Source organism: Eupeodes corollae, chromosome 1 (genome assembly GCF_945859685.1).
Source record: "Eupeodes corollae chromosome 1, idEupCoro1.1, whole genome shotgun sequence".
Classification (NCBI taxonomy): Eukaryota; Metazoa; Arthropoda; class Insecta; order Diptera; family Syrphidae; genus Eupeodes; species Eupeodes corollae.
The window spans coordinates 160,695,061-160,710,120 of NC_079147.1; the positions used below are offsets into that span (position 1 = coordinate 160,695,061).

General features: G+C 39.1%; 1 protein-coding gene across 1 annotated transcript in view; it reads right to left on the reverse strand.

The window, feature by feature from the left end:
* Window positions 1–5,161: 5,161 nt before the first annotated feature.
* The window catches only part of LOC129939530 (focadhesin), a 32,306-nt gene continuing 22,407 nt past the window's right edge, over window positions 5,162–15,060 (reverse strand). The window contains exons 2-9 of the mRNA XM_056047572.1: window positions 8,920–9,138; window positions 8,692–8,857; window positions 7,759–8,622; window positions 7,481–7,698; window positions 6,345–7,423; window positions 6,134–6,264; window positions 5,554–6,081; window positions 5,162–5,492 (exon numbers count right to left, since the gene is read on the reverse strand). Of these exons, the coding sequence (XP_055903547.1) occupies window positions 5,343–5,492; window positions 5,554–6,081; window positions 6,134–6,264; window positions 6,345–7,423; window positions 7,481–7,698; window positions 7,759–8,622; window positions 8,692–8,857; window positions 8,920–9,138 (3,355 nt within the window). The 3' untranslated portion in view covers window positions 5,162–5,342. The remainder of the gene's footprint in view (window positions 5,493–5,553; window positions 6,082–6,133; window positions 6,265–6,344; window positions 7,424–7,480; window positions 7,699–7,758; window positions 8,623–8,691; window positions 8,858–8,919; window positions 9,139–15,060) is intronic.

A 15,060-nucleotide genomic window follows, 5' to 3' on the forward strand; every position in this document is an offset into this window, starting at 1 on the left:
ATACCTTTATTGACACAAAAAGATTTAAATGCGTTTGAGCAATTCTAAGCGCCATTATCTAAATGCAATTTAGAAATTTTTATTCCATGTTGTGCTTCTGCCATAGCAACGTATTCTAGAAATTTTTCGAAAACTTCACTTCTCTTCTTCAGGAAATATTCCATGGATGTACGTGAAAAATCATCAGTAAAAGCAACGAAGAATCTGGAACCATCATGTGCCACTTCAATCATTGGACCGCTGACATTTGTATGGATGAGCTCGAAAATACGTTCAGATCGGTCAGATCAGATTTTTTTTCGTGGTGGATATGGTAAACCGGTCTGTTTACCAAGTACACACGATTTACAAAATTTATCATTGACATTCAAATGAGTTAAACGAAAATGCCAAAACGTTTGCGAAGCTTTTCTCAATTTCTCGGCACCAGCAATTCCAGCATACAAACTACACTCAACATAAAAAGTGATTCAGTTGACCATTTCGACGAGCGGCGAACATATTTTGACCATTTTTGGAGATGAGGGCATCAACACCATTATAGGTGATCTTGTAGCCTTTGTCAGTTAATTGACGAATTGACATCAAATTACATTTTAGATTCTTAACAAACAAGACGTTTTGAATAGTTTTTGTTGAATTATCTCCATTAAAGAAAGTCTTGACAGAAATGTCGCCTTGCTGGTTTGCTACCAAGGAATCACCTGCTTTTGCTTTTGAAATATTTATTGGCTCGATTGTATGTATGTATATTGTTGAAAAGTACTTTATTATTTACAATATGATGGGTAGCACCCGAATCAAGAACAAAATGAATTTCTTCAAAGCCCTCATTACTTTTTCTTGACAATTCATTTATACACTATTCATTGTTCACTATCGCCTTTCTCTTTTATAACATTTGTTCTTCACAGAGTAAGAATTCAGGATCTTCATTTTTTCTTGCACAATTTGCACCTGCAGTTTTCTTACCATACGAATCACTTTTCATCGACAAATTAACCTTATATTTGGATTTGAAATGGCTTGTCTTTTTGCATCTGTGACAAATAATTTTCGAACGGTCTGTTTGCATAGCCATGGAGTCTCTTGATTTAACGGTACGCGCACTATTACTAGCTGCGTGCTTTCCACATTCATCCAAAAGGCGACTTTTAACAGATTCAATCGTTAATTTGGTTGTATCCATTGTTTCCAATGCGGTAATTAAGCCATCAAAAGATTTTGGTAACGTTTTAATCAAATGACATACCATATCCAGCTTTTCTAATCTTGCACCAATCGATTTCAAATCACGCACTACATGATCTTTGAATCGCACCGTCAATAATTCTTTTCGCAGCAGTAATTGGCCAGCAACACTCTTGGGTTTGAATACACCAATCATATATTTCTTTTACAAACTTTTTGTCTTTACTATATTCCAATTGGGAATCACCAATACATTGTACTAAAATCGATTTGTATTTCTTCTCTTCAGATTTCAACGATTCTTTCGCCTTGATACTATTTGCATCAGCTGCAACATCCTCCAACAACGACTGTAATGTATTTGCTAGAAACTTCTTCAAACCTTTTTTCTTCCAGCTAAATTTAAATTCGGTATTTCCAGTTCAAATGATAGACATGTGCATTCAAGAGGACACAAGCGTCCACAGGTTTTTCTCAAAACCTACCCCAGTGAAAAGTTGTTGGGGGCAGCAAACGAGAGAGGGGGGAGAGGTGTTTCCAATAAGGCACCTCTTCTTATCCAGACGGTAGCGGAAGGTCCCTTAACAGACCACGTGCAGCCGAACAATAAGCGGAAGCACTAAACTGCTGCAAGGCAGATATTACCGCCATCCAAGAAGTGCGATGGGATGGACCGGGCAAACGCAAACTACAAAGACTGCGATATATACTACGGCGACTGCTACCGAGAACAAAGACGGCTCCTATTTGGGCGTGGATTTATTGTTGGAACCAGACTCAGGCAAAAAGTTGTTGAAAAGTGAGTTTCAACAGTGTGATCGAGCGCATCACGACAATCAGCATCAAGGCTAAATTCGCCAACATAAGCTTAATATGCGCGCATGCCCCAACAGAGGAGAAAGATGAAGACACCAAAGACATATTCTTCTTGTCTTAGGAGATTTTATTGCCAAGCTAGGAAGAGAAGACATCTTTGGTGGCATAATCGGGAGATACAGCCAGCACGAAACCACCTACGACAACGGAAATCTCCTGATCAATCAACCGTCAACCAGATTGACCACATTGCGATCAACGCACGACACTTCTCCAGTAAACAGAATACCCGAAAATTCCGACTGGACAACATTGACTCGGAGCAATACCTCGTTGTAGCCAAGTTACGGCTACGGATATCCCGATCCAAGCCAAAACAAGGAAGTACTGTGAGAAAGTTAGACGTTTGACGGCTACAATCGCAAGAGACTGCCATGTCCTTTTCCGATCGAGCCTCTAATAACCTCTTAAGGAGTCATATGCTGCCTGCATTAAGCATTGAAAACCAGTGGCAACATTGCCTTGCAGCCACGGCCACCACAGCGAAAACCCTGGTTTGACGACAAATGCCGGCAAGCGCACGCAGCGAAACAAGAGACATACAAAACGGCGCTGCACAAGAGGACTAGAGCTGCTCGCGAGCTCTACGAGCACAAGAGGATAGAGGAACACCGGCTTCTTAGATGGAAAAAAAGAGAGCATGGGAAGCGCGTGATCGAGGAGATAGAGGGATGTCACAACAGTTTCGTAAATTTTACCAAAAGGTAAAAAAAACCTCCCAAGGGTACAGGCCACGAACCGAAGCCTGTAAGGACGATCAGGGGAACATCGTAGTGGAACCACAGGCTATGATGAGAATATGAAAAGATCACTTCTCCAAATTATATAACGGCGATGAAGAACCGAATTCCGCTGTAAGGGAGATAGAACCACTCAACCTATTTGACGCAGATCAACAATTCCGCCTCCCGCCATTACAAACTGAAGATAGCTATATCTAAACTTAAGTAAAACAAAGCTGCTGGAGCTGACGGGCCTCAACCAACATGCGTCTCCAGACAGCTCGGTCCCTAGCTAGATGTCTCCAGTTTCGCCCGCCAAGTTGTTTGAGGTCCTCTCCCACCTGGGTGCGCCATGCCACCTGAGTCGCGGTCTTCTTCTATTGCGCCGTCCCTCGGGATTGGATTCGAAGACCTTCCAGGCTGGAACGTTATTGTCCATCCGCTCTACATGACCTAGCCATCTAAGCCGTTGGACTTTAATTCTGCTAACTAGGTCAGTGTCGCTGTACAGTTCGTCGTTATATCTTCTCCTCCATTCTCCATCTATGCGTACGGGACCAAAAATCACCCGAAGAAGTTTTCTCTCGAAGCATCCTAAGACGCTCTCATCTTTCTTTGACAGGGTCCAGGCCTCAGCGCCATAAATGAAAACCGGGATGATGAGTGTCTTATAGATGGTGATTTTAGATGCTCGAGAGAGGACTTTATTTCTCAATTGCCTTCTAAGTCCAAAAAAGCGGCGATTTGCAAGAGTTATTCTTCGTTTCATTTCAGCGCTGTTGTCGTTGTCTATGTTAATAGCGGTGCCTAGGTAGACAAAGTCATTAACTACCTCAAAGTTATAGCTGCCCATGGTGAAGTTTTGTTCAAGACGTCGTTGTTCAGTGTCCCTTTTTTATGACAGCATATATTTGGTCTTGCCCTCATTGACCACTAAACTGATCTTCTTCGCTTCCGTCGCAATGCTCAAAAACGCTCTACTGACATCACGCTTTCATCTTCCAATTATGTCAATATCATCTGCGTACCCGAGTAATTGAATGGACCTTTGGAAGATTGGGCCTCTAGTGTTGACAGTTGAGTTTTGCACAATTCTTTCCAGAACGATGTTGAAGAAGTCGTCATGACAGTGCATCGCCTTGTCTAAAACCTTTTTTGACATCAAATGCATCAGTGAGATCTTTTCCGACCTTGATAGAGCAGCGTGCATTCTCCATCGTCATTCTGCACAAACGGATAAGTTTGACAGGGATGCCAAAACTAGACATTGCTCGGTAGCTCCCTATAGATGCTGTCATACGCGGCTTTAAAATCGATAAAGAGATGGTGGGTATCGATTTGAAGCTCCTGTGTTTTTTCCAAGATCTGCCGTAATGTGAATATTTGGTCGATAGTCAACTTTCCTGGTCTGAAGCCACACTGATAAGGACCAATCAGGTTGTCCCGTGGCTTCAGACGTTCACATAATACGGCAGAGAGGATCTTATACGCAATGTTAAGGAGACTGGTGGTGCCTCTATAGTTGGCGCAATTTAGAGGGTTTCCTTTTTTACGTATCGGACCAACTATGCTGAGATTCCACTCATCGGGCATGCTTTCTTCCGACCATATTTTACAGATGAGTTGGTGTATGCGCCCTACGAAGTCATTGCCTGCTGCTTTTAATAGTTCGAAAATGATGCCGTCAGCCCCATCAGCTTTGTTTGACTTTAGTTTAGAGATAGCTATCTTAACTTCGTCGAGGTCGGGTAGGCGGAATTGTTGATCTACGTCGCCTAGGTTGAGTGGTTCTATCTCCCTTACAGCGGAATTCGGTTCGTCATCGCCGTTATATATTTTGAAGTAGTGGTCTTTCCAAATTCTCAACATAGACTGCGGTTCTACTACGATGTTCTCCTGATCGTCTTTACAGGCTGCGGTTCGTGGCTGGTACCCTTGAGAGGTTTTTTTTACCTTTTGGTAAAATTTACGAAAATAATTCCTGTTGTGACATCCCTCTATCTCCTCGATCGCCCCGCGCTTCTCCTGCTCTCTGTTAAGAAGCCAGTGTTCCTCTCTTCTCTTCTGCTCGTAGGGCTCGCGAGCAGCTCTGGTCCTTCTTTCTGGTTTTGTTTCGGTATAATATGTTTCTTACTTCTTTGAGTGTGAAATTAGAAATTTCACACTTGTCGTTCCTATCAACTAACTATTAGGGATCTGTAACCGTATTTGCTGGGAGTGGTTTAAAAACATTGGAGAGATATTCAGATTAAAGATCAGCCTCTTATTTAGCGTTTCTGGTTCATTTGTCATCTTAAGATTTGATTTTCCAAATATTTGAATTTAAAAAATTAATATTTGATTGATTTTAAGCTAAGCTCCAACAAATACAATTTAAATTAAAGGAAGTTTTTTATTCGGTATTTCATAATTTTAAAAAATATACAAAACGTGAACAAAATTTGTCATAAAAAATATAAAAGATTAACAATTTCTTCTTTAACGGCAGCTTAATTATTGTTTTATAACAAGTATTTAATTCTTAACGCAAATACACTTTCGCTCACGATTTCATTATTTTCGCATCCCAACATACTTCGTCCAAATGGCTTTATTATCAAAATAAGGCTTGTTTCTCGAACAAATTATAGCTTCTCTAAATATATTACAATAAACGTCAGTTATTACCGGCATTCGATATAAATTACTAAGGAACTCATAAATCTGCAAAGAAAACATTCAACTAAAGTTAAGGTCCTTAAAAATTGAAACAAAAAAAAATCACCTTTGCTTCATTATCCTTCCAAAATATATGATCACAAAGATATTGTAAACTTTCTGGGAAAATTTCAATTCGATCTGCGCGTGAGGTAGCAATCACATCGAGATTTCCTAACAAAACAGCACAACCTGATAAAACATCAATTGCTAGAATAAATATATCTAGCATATAAAAAGCTTTGTCCAGCTTCTCTTTGATCGAAGAATTTGCTAAAAGCGCTTGAATTTGTAAAAATAATTCCATAATCCAAGCGCACGAGCATTCATCATTGTTGAAGGCATACAAAGTTGCTGCTAAGTGTCGAAATAGAAAAGTTTGCTCTTCAGGTTTTTCTGCAAACGCATCTATAATGGGATTTAACCATTTGAGTGGATTTGGTAGTTTGTCATTGTAGAGCACCAAGTAACATCGAATTAGTGTGGCTTTCTTTAGCTTTCCAATGGGTTTTTCCCACCAATTGCACGGAGATGTTAGGCCATCAATTGAGTTTGGATGCATCGTTGCCAAAACTTCTGTGTATTTTTCAAATAGCTAAAAAAAATTACTTTTAGTTTAAGACTGGCTAAAAGATAATGGTATTCACCTTAGAGTCAATATCCATTGAATCCATGTATCTTTCTATGATCAATGTGTAGACGTCAAGAACCTCTGGAATATCACATTTGCCAGTAAAAATATATTTTGCACTATCTAAAAACTTCTCAAAAAGGCAGCCTGTAAAAAAGTTAGTTTAAATTTTGTTTTAATAAATGACAGAGGTGGTAAAATAAAATCTTCAAAAAAGAAAAACTCACCTTCTGCAAATCCATTCAGTTGGGATTCTTTGAAGCAGTAAACAGCAATCTTCTCTGTGAAGTTTTTGATAATTTGCAAACTAACTCCGTTAGCTATTTCTGGAAGAACATTGAACAACAGGAGGAGATCCTTTTCGAAGCAATTAGGTTCGAATTCTGTAAGGAAATTCTCTAACAATCTCCTCGCTGTTCCCGAGTGAAGAATCTGATTTTTTGCTATTAATATGCAATATTTTCGAGTTTCAAAATTCAAATGGAAAAAACTGTGCAGAAAGCACCAGTCTAAGGGTGGTATGGGTTTTGGAAATTTTTGCGAAATGGCCCTTAGGGCGTTCGTCACTACATGTGGCTCACTGAGACGATCACCGAACCGCGATTGTGATACCAAATAGTTAAGTACCGCTCGAAGAACACTTTTCGGATCATTCACTTGGATCTTACGTGGTTCGGGTTTGCCTTCAGGTATTCTATAAACTCCACTTCGATAGCCATTTATTTCCTGGTAAATATAATGAGAAAGAAGATCTGCTACAGCTGATGTACATTCTGGTCGAACCCTTTGTAAGACTTGAATCCAACAGTCTCCAGGTATTGTTTCGTTTTGTAAATCGATGATTTCTCTCCCAGTGTGTTGGTTATACTCGTATTCACTGGCTACGTATTTAAAGTCTCTGAATATCGGTGGTATGTGTCGAAGTGTCATAAGGGTGTTAATTTCGAAGTGAGTCAGGGCTTTAAAAGCTTCTTGAATAATCTCTAGATTGTCCGATATGCAGATTGTTTTCCAAATATTATCCAAAGCATCTTCTACTAGATTTTCATATTCCAAAGTTGGTGTTTGTAATAATGGAACCTGGGCAAAGAACTGAAGTAAGCTTTTTAAGGTTCGCGGGCGTGTTTCATGACGGAACTTTCCACTCAGAGCTTTCCACGTAGATACTATGTTTACGGTATGGCTTTCGCATAGTGAAATAATGGCATCTAAGGCTAAGGACGTTGCAAGATCGCCATCCTTGTCGGTACATGAGTTAAGAGTATCTGAGAGATGTGATACCAGATCTGATCCGTATTGATTTGGCCTGAAATTTGTTTAGATAATTAGTTAGTAGCTAAATTTCGGAATTTGAATGAAAAACCTTTCAGAGCAAATTTCTTTAATGGTATGAGTTTTTGTTATTTCAAATTCTGAAAGTTCTGTCCCGACTAACTCCTTATGGGGCTGTGATAAAAGTTTTTTAAGAAATGGATAAGTTCGTCCTTCAATTCGCCATAAACGCAGATATAGATCCATGCAGAAGGTGGGGTTTTTGATATTCATCGCCCGAATCGTGTTTAAGATCATTGGTATGTTGTCCTTTAAAAATTAAAAAAAAAAATAAAAATATTTGTTTTGATGGAATGAATAAATACACACCTTTGAAACACCAAAATTCGGCAGACCTCTTAAAAGCTCAATTTGTATTTCCGGATTTACCTCTTCCGCCAATTTGAAAACATACGTCATCAGAAAATCATATGCAATATCACCGTTTATTTTAATAATCTCCAAAATAATCTCGTAGATCCTAAACCAACAATCCATTGATGGTTCCCTCGATAGAAATAATGCCCTCAGAAATAGGTTGATGCTCTGACAAAAATTTGACTTAGCTTTAACATTCAGAGCATCGACAAATGTAAAAACATCTTTAAATTCCGACTCATCGAAGCTCTCAACTAGCTTGGCTAAATCAAATGCAATTGCAACATCTGGATGGATATTTTTGATTTCTTTCGAGAGTTCTTTTGTAGAAATTGTTGGTCGTTGTTCGTCTTCCTGAGGAAGTTTGTTGAGAGAGATAATTTTTTTCACAATCTGATGGGCCAAGGCTACACCATCTGTAGGTATGAATGCAGTCTGAGACATCCACAAGATGATACCATCGAGACACATGTTCAGAATGTATTGATTCCCACAGTTTTCTTGCACAACAATGTAAGCTATCAGTCGCAACAGGTCGGGCAAGTATATCGGTGAAAGTATGTGCACATTACGAGCGAGCAATATTAACAGAACGTTGTAAAAATTTTGATTGTGTTCCCTGGTTGAGTGCAGGACACGTAATATTGATTGTAAACTTGGCCTTGGATCGATTCCAAACCCAGCTAGGTTTTGAATTACTACTGCCTGATAGACAGCTAAATCAATTGCTTGATCAAAGTCCTTTTGAGCAAGATAATGGTCGACAGCCTCTATAAGGATTATACTTGTAAAAAGACTGGTGCTGGTCGATGAGATCTAAAAGAAAGAATGAAAATAGGTGAAATCATATTTTACAGACAATATTTAAAGCTGCATAGCAGAAACCTTGGACCATAGAATAATTTCCTTGGTAAGATGTTTTGCATTTGTTTGGGTTTTAGCCAATGCAAGTAGGCCAGTCCAGATGGTTTTCGAATAAGGCAGGGTCTCTGGATTGCAAAGAATATACAAGAACACCGGACGAAGGTATTCAGTGCTGTGTTTCTTTATTCTATGGAAAATAGTAAGTGAATGTAATAAAATATGAAATAGTGGTGAGAGATGGTAACTTACTGTTTATCTTGATGATTACAAATTCCATTGATTTTATTGGCAATATCATTTATATCGACACCCTTATTTTGGATAAGGGTAATCAAGGGATGTTGTTGTGTTTTAAGGCCATAAGTAGACTGGAATGGTTCATTATCTTTGACTTGAGCTGCTTTTCGTTTCAAGCTTAATAACAATAAGCTAATAACTGATTCGCTAATGACTGAGTGTTGTGAAGAGCTTGATTGAAAAAAAAGAATGTAAATTGTATATTAAGCAGTAAAGAAGATATTTCCTTTATATTATAAATTTAGACTAAGACTATATTTGAAATGTAATAATTATGCAATTATCTAAAGTTTAAGAAAAGTCTGGGCTAGATGTCGTGTTGGAGCATACTTATTTATCTAAGGTGGAGCTACAGTCCTGAATGAACTAGGACCCCACTCGACAAACTTCTTTATCTAGCTCGGTCCCTTGATAGATGTCTCCAGTTGCGCAGTCCAAGTTCGGTGAGGTGACATTCCACTTGTGCGTGCCACCTGATCCCCGGTCTTCCTCTACTGCCCTGTCCTGTGGGCATGGGTTATTGCTTTCCATACATCTATCGATGGCAACGTTTTGACCGAGACGTACACATTGTTTTAGGACCTTTCTTGATGAAAGCATGTACTTTGTTTTCGCCTCATTAAACGTTAAACCAATTTTTGTCGCCTCTGCCTTAATACTCTCAAAAGTTCCATTGACATTACACTGAGTTCTTGCGGTTATGTCGATGTCATCTGCATATGCTCGTAATTGAAGTTCTTAAAGATAGGGAATCTGGTATTGAAGTGGGAGCTCTGCACTATTCTTTCAAGGACGACGTTAAAGAAATCGCATGGCAAAGATTTTGTTAAGTTGTGTCTAACCTTCATGGAGCAGCGGTCATCCAGTACAAACGGACAAGTTTAGCTGGGATGCTTACACTAGACATGGCTCTCTACTTCTCGTCCCTGTAGATGCTGTCATATGCGGCGATGAAGATATGGTGGGTGCCGATTTGATGTTCTTGGGCTTTTTCCACGATCTGCCGTAATGTGAATATTTGATCGACTGTGGTCTTTCCAGGTCTAAAACAACACCGATAAGGACCTATCAGGTGGTTAAAGGTGGTCTTAAGACAAACAATACTGAGTTTCCATTCATCGGTTATGCTTTCTTCCGACCATATCTTACAAATAAGTTGGTGCATTCTCCTAACCAAATTATGTCCCGCTGCTTTGAAGAGCTCGGCATTTAAGCCTCTGCTCCAGTGGCTTTGTTGGACTACAGCTTTAATTATGGCAATCTTCACTTTGTCTAAGTCGGGACCGTAATTTTTGGCATTTCTCGTCTATATTGAATGTATCATCCTGTCTGACAGCGGAATTTGGTTCGTCATCACCGTTATACTGCAGAAGTGGTGTTGCAGAAGTGGTGTTTTTATATCCTCAGAAGTGGTATTCCTATATCCTCAGCATTGACTGCGGATCTGCTATGATGTTTCCACTTACGTCTTTGCAGACTTCGGTTCGAGTTTTATGTACTTGTAAATTTCACCTGCTTATAAAACTTTCGAACTTCATTTCTGCTTTTGAACCTCTCAACATTTTTGACCGTACGTTGGTATTTCTCTCTCCCCTTCATGCTCATAGACCTCGTGAACAACTCTCGTCTCTCTATGCAATGCCGCTTGCGTGTCTATTTCTATTTCTTCATTTGGGTACCAACATTCCTTATCAAGGAAGTGTTTCTTGTTAGTGGCTGTTTGAATCCCAGCATGACAGAGGCGGCTTCTCTAATTGATCTTATCAAAGATTCTCGATACTTTGGGTTGGCGGCAGAGAACTTCGAAAGAGGTTGCTTGTGTATCGGTGGAAGAAGGCCCTTCGACGTTGTTTATTCTACCACCATCTCACTGTTTTGCCTTTTGTCTGGAAACCCGAAGGATTACCTCGGCTACAACGAGGTAGTGGCCCGAGTCGTATGCACATATTCGGCTAAATTTGGCCAATTTGGCATTGATGCGGTTGGTCATGAGGCGTTCGTTGATGCAAATATAGCTCAAGATTTGGTGCCTAAGTTTGGCTCCGATGACAAGGCCGCATTGAAATAAGCATTGTTGTTTTCTCGGTAGCAGTCGCCAAAGTAAATGGCAAATTATGGCAATTTTTAATCCTCTTTTTGCCCGGCGTATTTGATTAACGGCCGTAATAACTGATTTAAAGATTTCTAGGGCCTCCGCTATTGATTCGGCTGCACGTGGTCTATTAAATGCCCTAACAGTCCACATGCATATCCGAAGTTTATTGTCCTGAATTAGTAGTCAGAAAGTTACTCTGACGCACAACCTTCAACGTGCAGGACCAGGTCCTTGATTTAATTGCAAGGGCAACTGGCATAACCGCTCTTTACAGGACTGCGCTCCAAATATGCTGTAGAAGCCCTATAAGGCGTTCCCTAAGTAGTGAACCAGTGCACAACTTTATAACTTAATTACAAATGATAACTTCAATACACAATATTTTAGAAATTTAAGAAATCAAAACATGCTATTTTAAGAAGTTGAAAATTCTTAATGCATTTCAAGCAGGATTTAGAAAGAGCTATTCGACTATAGACCAAGTATTCAGTTTGATAAACAATGCAGAGGACTTCAAAAGTAAGACACAAAAACTTTACGCCTTTTTGTGGATTTTTAAGCTGCGTTTGAGAAAAAACTCAAGAACACCAAATCGACACCCACCATCTTTTCATCGATTTCAAGGCCGCATATGACAGCATCTACAGGGACGAGCTGTATAAAGCCATGTCTAGTTTTGGCATCCCTGCCAAACTCGTCCGTTTGTGCAGGATAACCATGGAGAATTCACGCTGATCCTTAAAGGTTGGAAACAACTTAACAGAACCTTTCGATGTCAAAAAAGGTTTTAGACAAGGTGATGCACTGTCATGCGATTTTTTTAACATCGTGCTTGAAAGAATAGTGCAGAGCTTACTCGTCAACACTAGAGGCACTATCTTTCAAAAATCTGTCCAATTACTGGCATATGCTGATGACATTGACATAATCGGAAGAACTCAGCGTAAAGTCAATGGGGCTTTTGTGAGTAATGAGGCAGAGGCGGCAAACATGGGTTTAACGGGTAATGAGGGCAAAACAAAGAACATGCTGTCTTCAAGAAAGGACCTACAACACCGACGTCTTGGTCAAACGTCACCATCGACAGACGTAACTTTGAGGTAGTTGAGGACTTCGTCTACCTAGGCTCCGCTCTAAGCCCAGAAAACAACACCAGCGCTGAGATCAAACGCAGAATAACTCTTGCTAACCGCTGTTTCTTTGGACTAAGAAAGCAATTGAGTGGTCCTCTCTCGAGGGACCAAAGTGTTGCTATATAAGACCCTTATCATCCCCGTCGTGCCTTACGGTGCAGAAGCATGGACTATGACAAAAGCGGATGAAAGCACCTTGGGTCGGTTCGAGAGAAAAGTTCTTCGTGTGATCTATGGTCCCGTATGCATCGAAGGGGAGTGGAGGAGAAGATGGTACGACGAGCTGTACGGGCTGTACAGCGACGTAGACTTAGCCAGAAGAGTAAAAGTCCAACGACTAAGATGGCTGGGTCACGTAGAGCGCATGGAAATCAATGCTCCGGCCCGGAAAGTCTTCGAAACCGCACCCACAGGACAGCGCAGTAGAGGAAGACCGCGGATTAGGTGGTGCGCACAAGTGGAAAGTGACCTCATCCAACTTGGAGCGCGAAACTGGAGACATCTAGCCAGGGACCGAGCTAGATGGAGAAGTTTGTTGGGTGAGGACCTAGTTCACACAAGACTGTAGCGCCACCTTAAGTAAGTGAGTAAGTTTGATCCAATAGCCCGCGAAGTGCTTTTTTATAAGCTTTATAACCTTGGAGTACCAAGTTACCCTTGTCAGAGCGGTGTATGAAAATAATGTGGCCTACGTGTGGGATGGGAAGTATATATCTTAAAAGTTTTCAACTGAAATGGGAGTTAAACAAGGCTGTGTGTTGAGCACACTACTATTTGTTTTGTTAATTAATGATATCTTCGAGGAGGTCGGAGGAGAAATCCAGTTCGGAAGTACTCGGATACCAGTTCTGATATTTGCGGATGATATTGTTTTTTTAATCTGAATCGGTGGAAGGAGTGCAGCGCATGGTGAACAGACTGGATACATGCTGTGAAAATTGGAATCTGTCAGTTAATTTACGGAAGTCTAATACTATGATTATTTCGGGGCTTGAGTACATTATTAAGGTGATGGAAATGGACGAAGAAAGATTGCCGAGACAAGTACTTAAAAAGTTTTTGTCATTTAGAGGTAATCTAGTCAAAAAGTGGGAGGAGTTGGCTTTAAGCTAAGGCAGAAGTATCGAATTTTTACCCGGTATAAGCCTTTCAGATCTAAAAGACAATTTTAAAACAATAATAGAGAAGTTAAGTCATATAGCGTATAGAAGTTTTAAAGAGGAAGCTTAATCTCGCAACATAGAATGATTTACAGTCAACTAAACTTAGATCTTCACGAACGAACATACTTCCTTAACCTGGGGAAACGATAAGTATGATAAATGTTATATTTAAAGTTAGAGGCGAACTATTAAATTTAAATTACATTCCCCATCGACCAGATCTGCCGATCCTATGGGAAATTTGCAATCTTAATGAGAGAGAAGATGTACAACACTTCATTGCAAGATGTCCTGTTTTAAAAAAGTTTCGTATTGTAGTAGATTGCATAGGTCAAGTATAAGAGAATGAAGTAAAGAAAATTATAATAAACATGAATTAAAGAAAACATACGATAAATCTAAATGAAGTAAAATGAAGAGATTAGTCTAAGTTCAGCATTCATACAATAAAGTTATATTATATTGTTTAAAAGTTTTTTTCTTTTATATATATATTTTTTGATTGAGATCTTCACGTATAAAATATTTTGGAGCAGCTGTGATGGATTGGCCGAATCATTGGAGGTTCTGAATGGAAAAGTAGGCTGGAAAATTTTATATAAATATATTACAACCGCTTTGCGCTATAGACAACGTATCCGTGAAGAAGGCTTTTAATTGAACAACTAGGTTAATTATACAATTAAACTTAAATACATTGTCCATATGGAAGACGGTCACTGGCCAAACCATATTTAACTTAAGAATATAGTATGATAATTGTTAAGTTTAAAACCATTTTTCAAATAAAGATTTTCTAACCAACTAACAAGGTGTACAAATGTTCAATAAACTCCCAATAAATAAGGAAATTAAAGTACGTCGTAATCGATATTATTTTAATAATGTTCAAGAATCACTTGGTAACCCAAGAAAAGAATGGAAAGTGATTAATAGCATCATTAACTCTTCAAACTCAACAGTTCCGGTTCCAGTCGTTCTAATTGATGGGGGTATTGATTTGATAGATCCTACAATGATTGCAAATATATTTAACAATTTCTTTTGTTCCATTGGAAGCATGTCTTCTCTTTCTGCTATTAATACTTTGTGTGATCAATGCGAATCCTTTGCTTTAAATGGAAACACTTCTTATTGTAGGAGCCTTGTTTTTGACCAAATAACTGGTCTAGAAATCTTAAAGATCATAAACAAATTAGACAACTCTAATTCATGTGGTGAAGATGGCATAAGTAATATAACTCTTAAAAAGATAGCTCTAAATGTTGTTGATGTTTTATCTTATGTTTTCAATTTAAGTGTAACCACTGGTATTTTTCTAGAAAAATTAAAGGTTGCCCACGTAATTCCTTTATATAAAAAGTAGAAAGGAAAAAAATAATTATAGACCTATTTCTTTACTATCTTCAATCTCTAAGGTTTTCGAAAAAGCAAAGAAGAGTCGTATGCTGCATTATTTTAAGGCTATACATTTTTTTAGGTCCTGATCAATTTGGGTTTAGAGATGGTCTGTCAACTGAAGATGCAGTCATGGCTTTTTGCTCATTAATCAACAAAGGTTTAGATGACAAAAAATCATGCGCCGGTCTGTTTGTAGACATAACGAAGGCATTTGAATTGGTGGACCACAATGTTCTTTTGGATAAATTGTTTAGTGCGGGATTTCGTGGCTTCATCCTAAGTTGGTTGACATCATACTTAA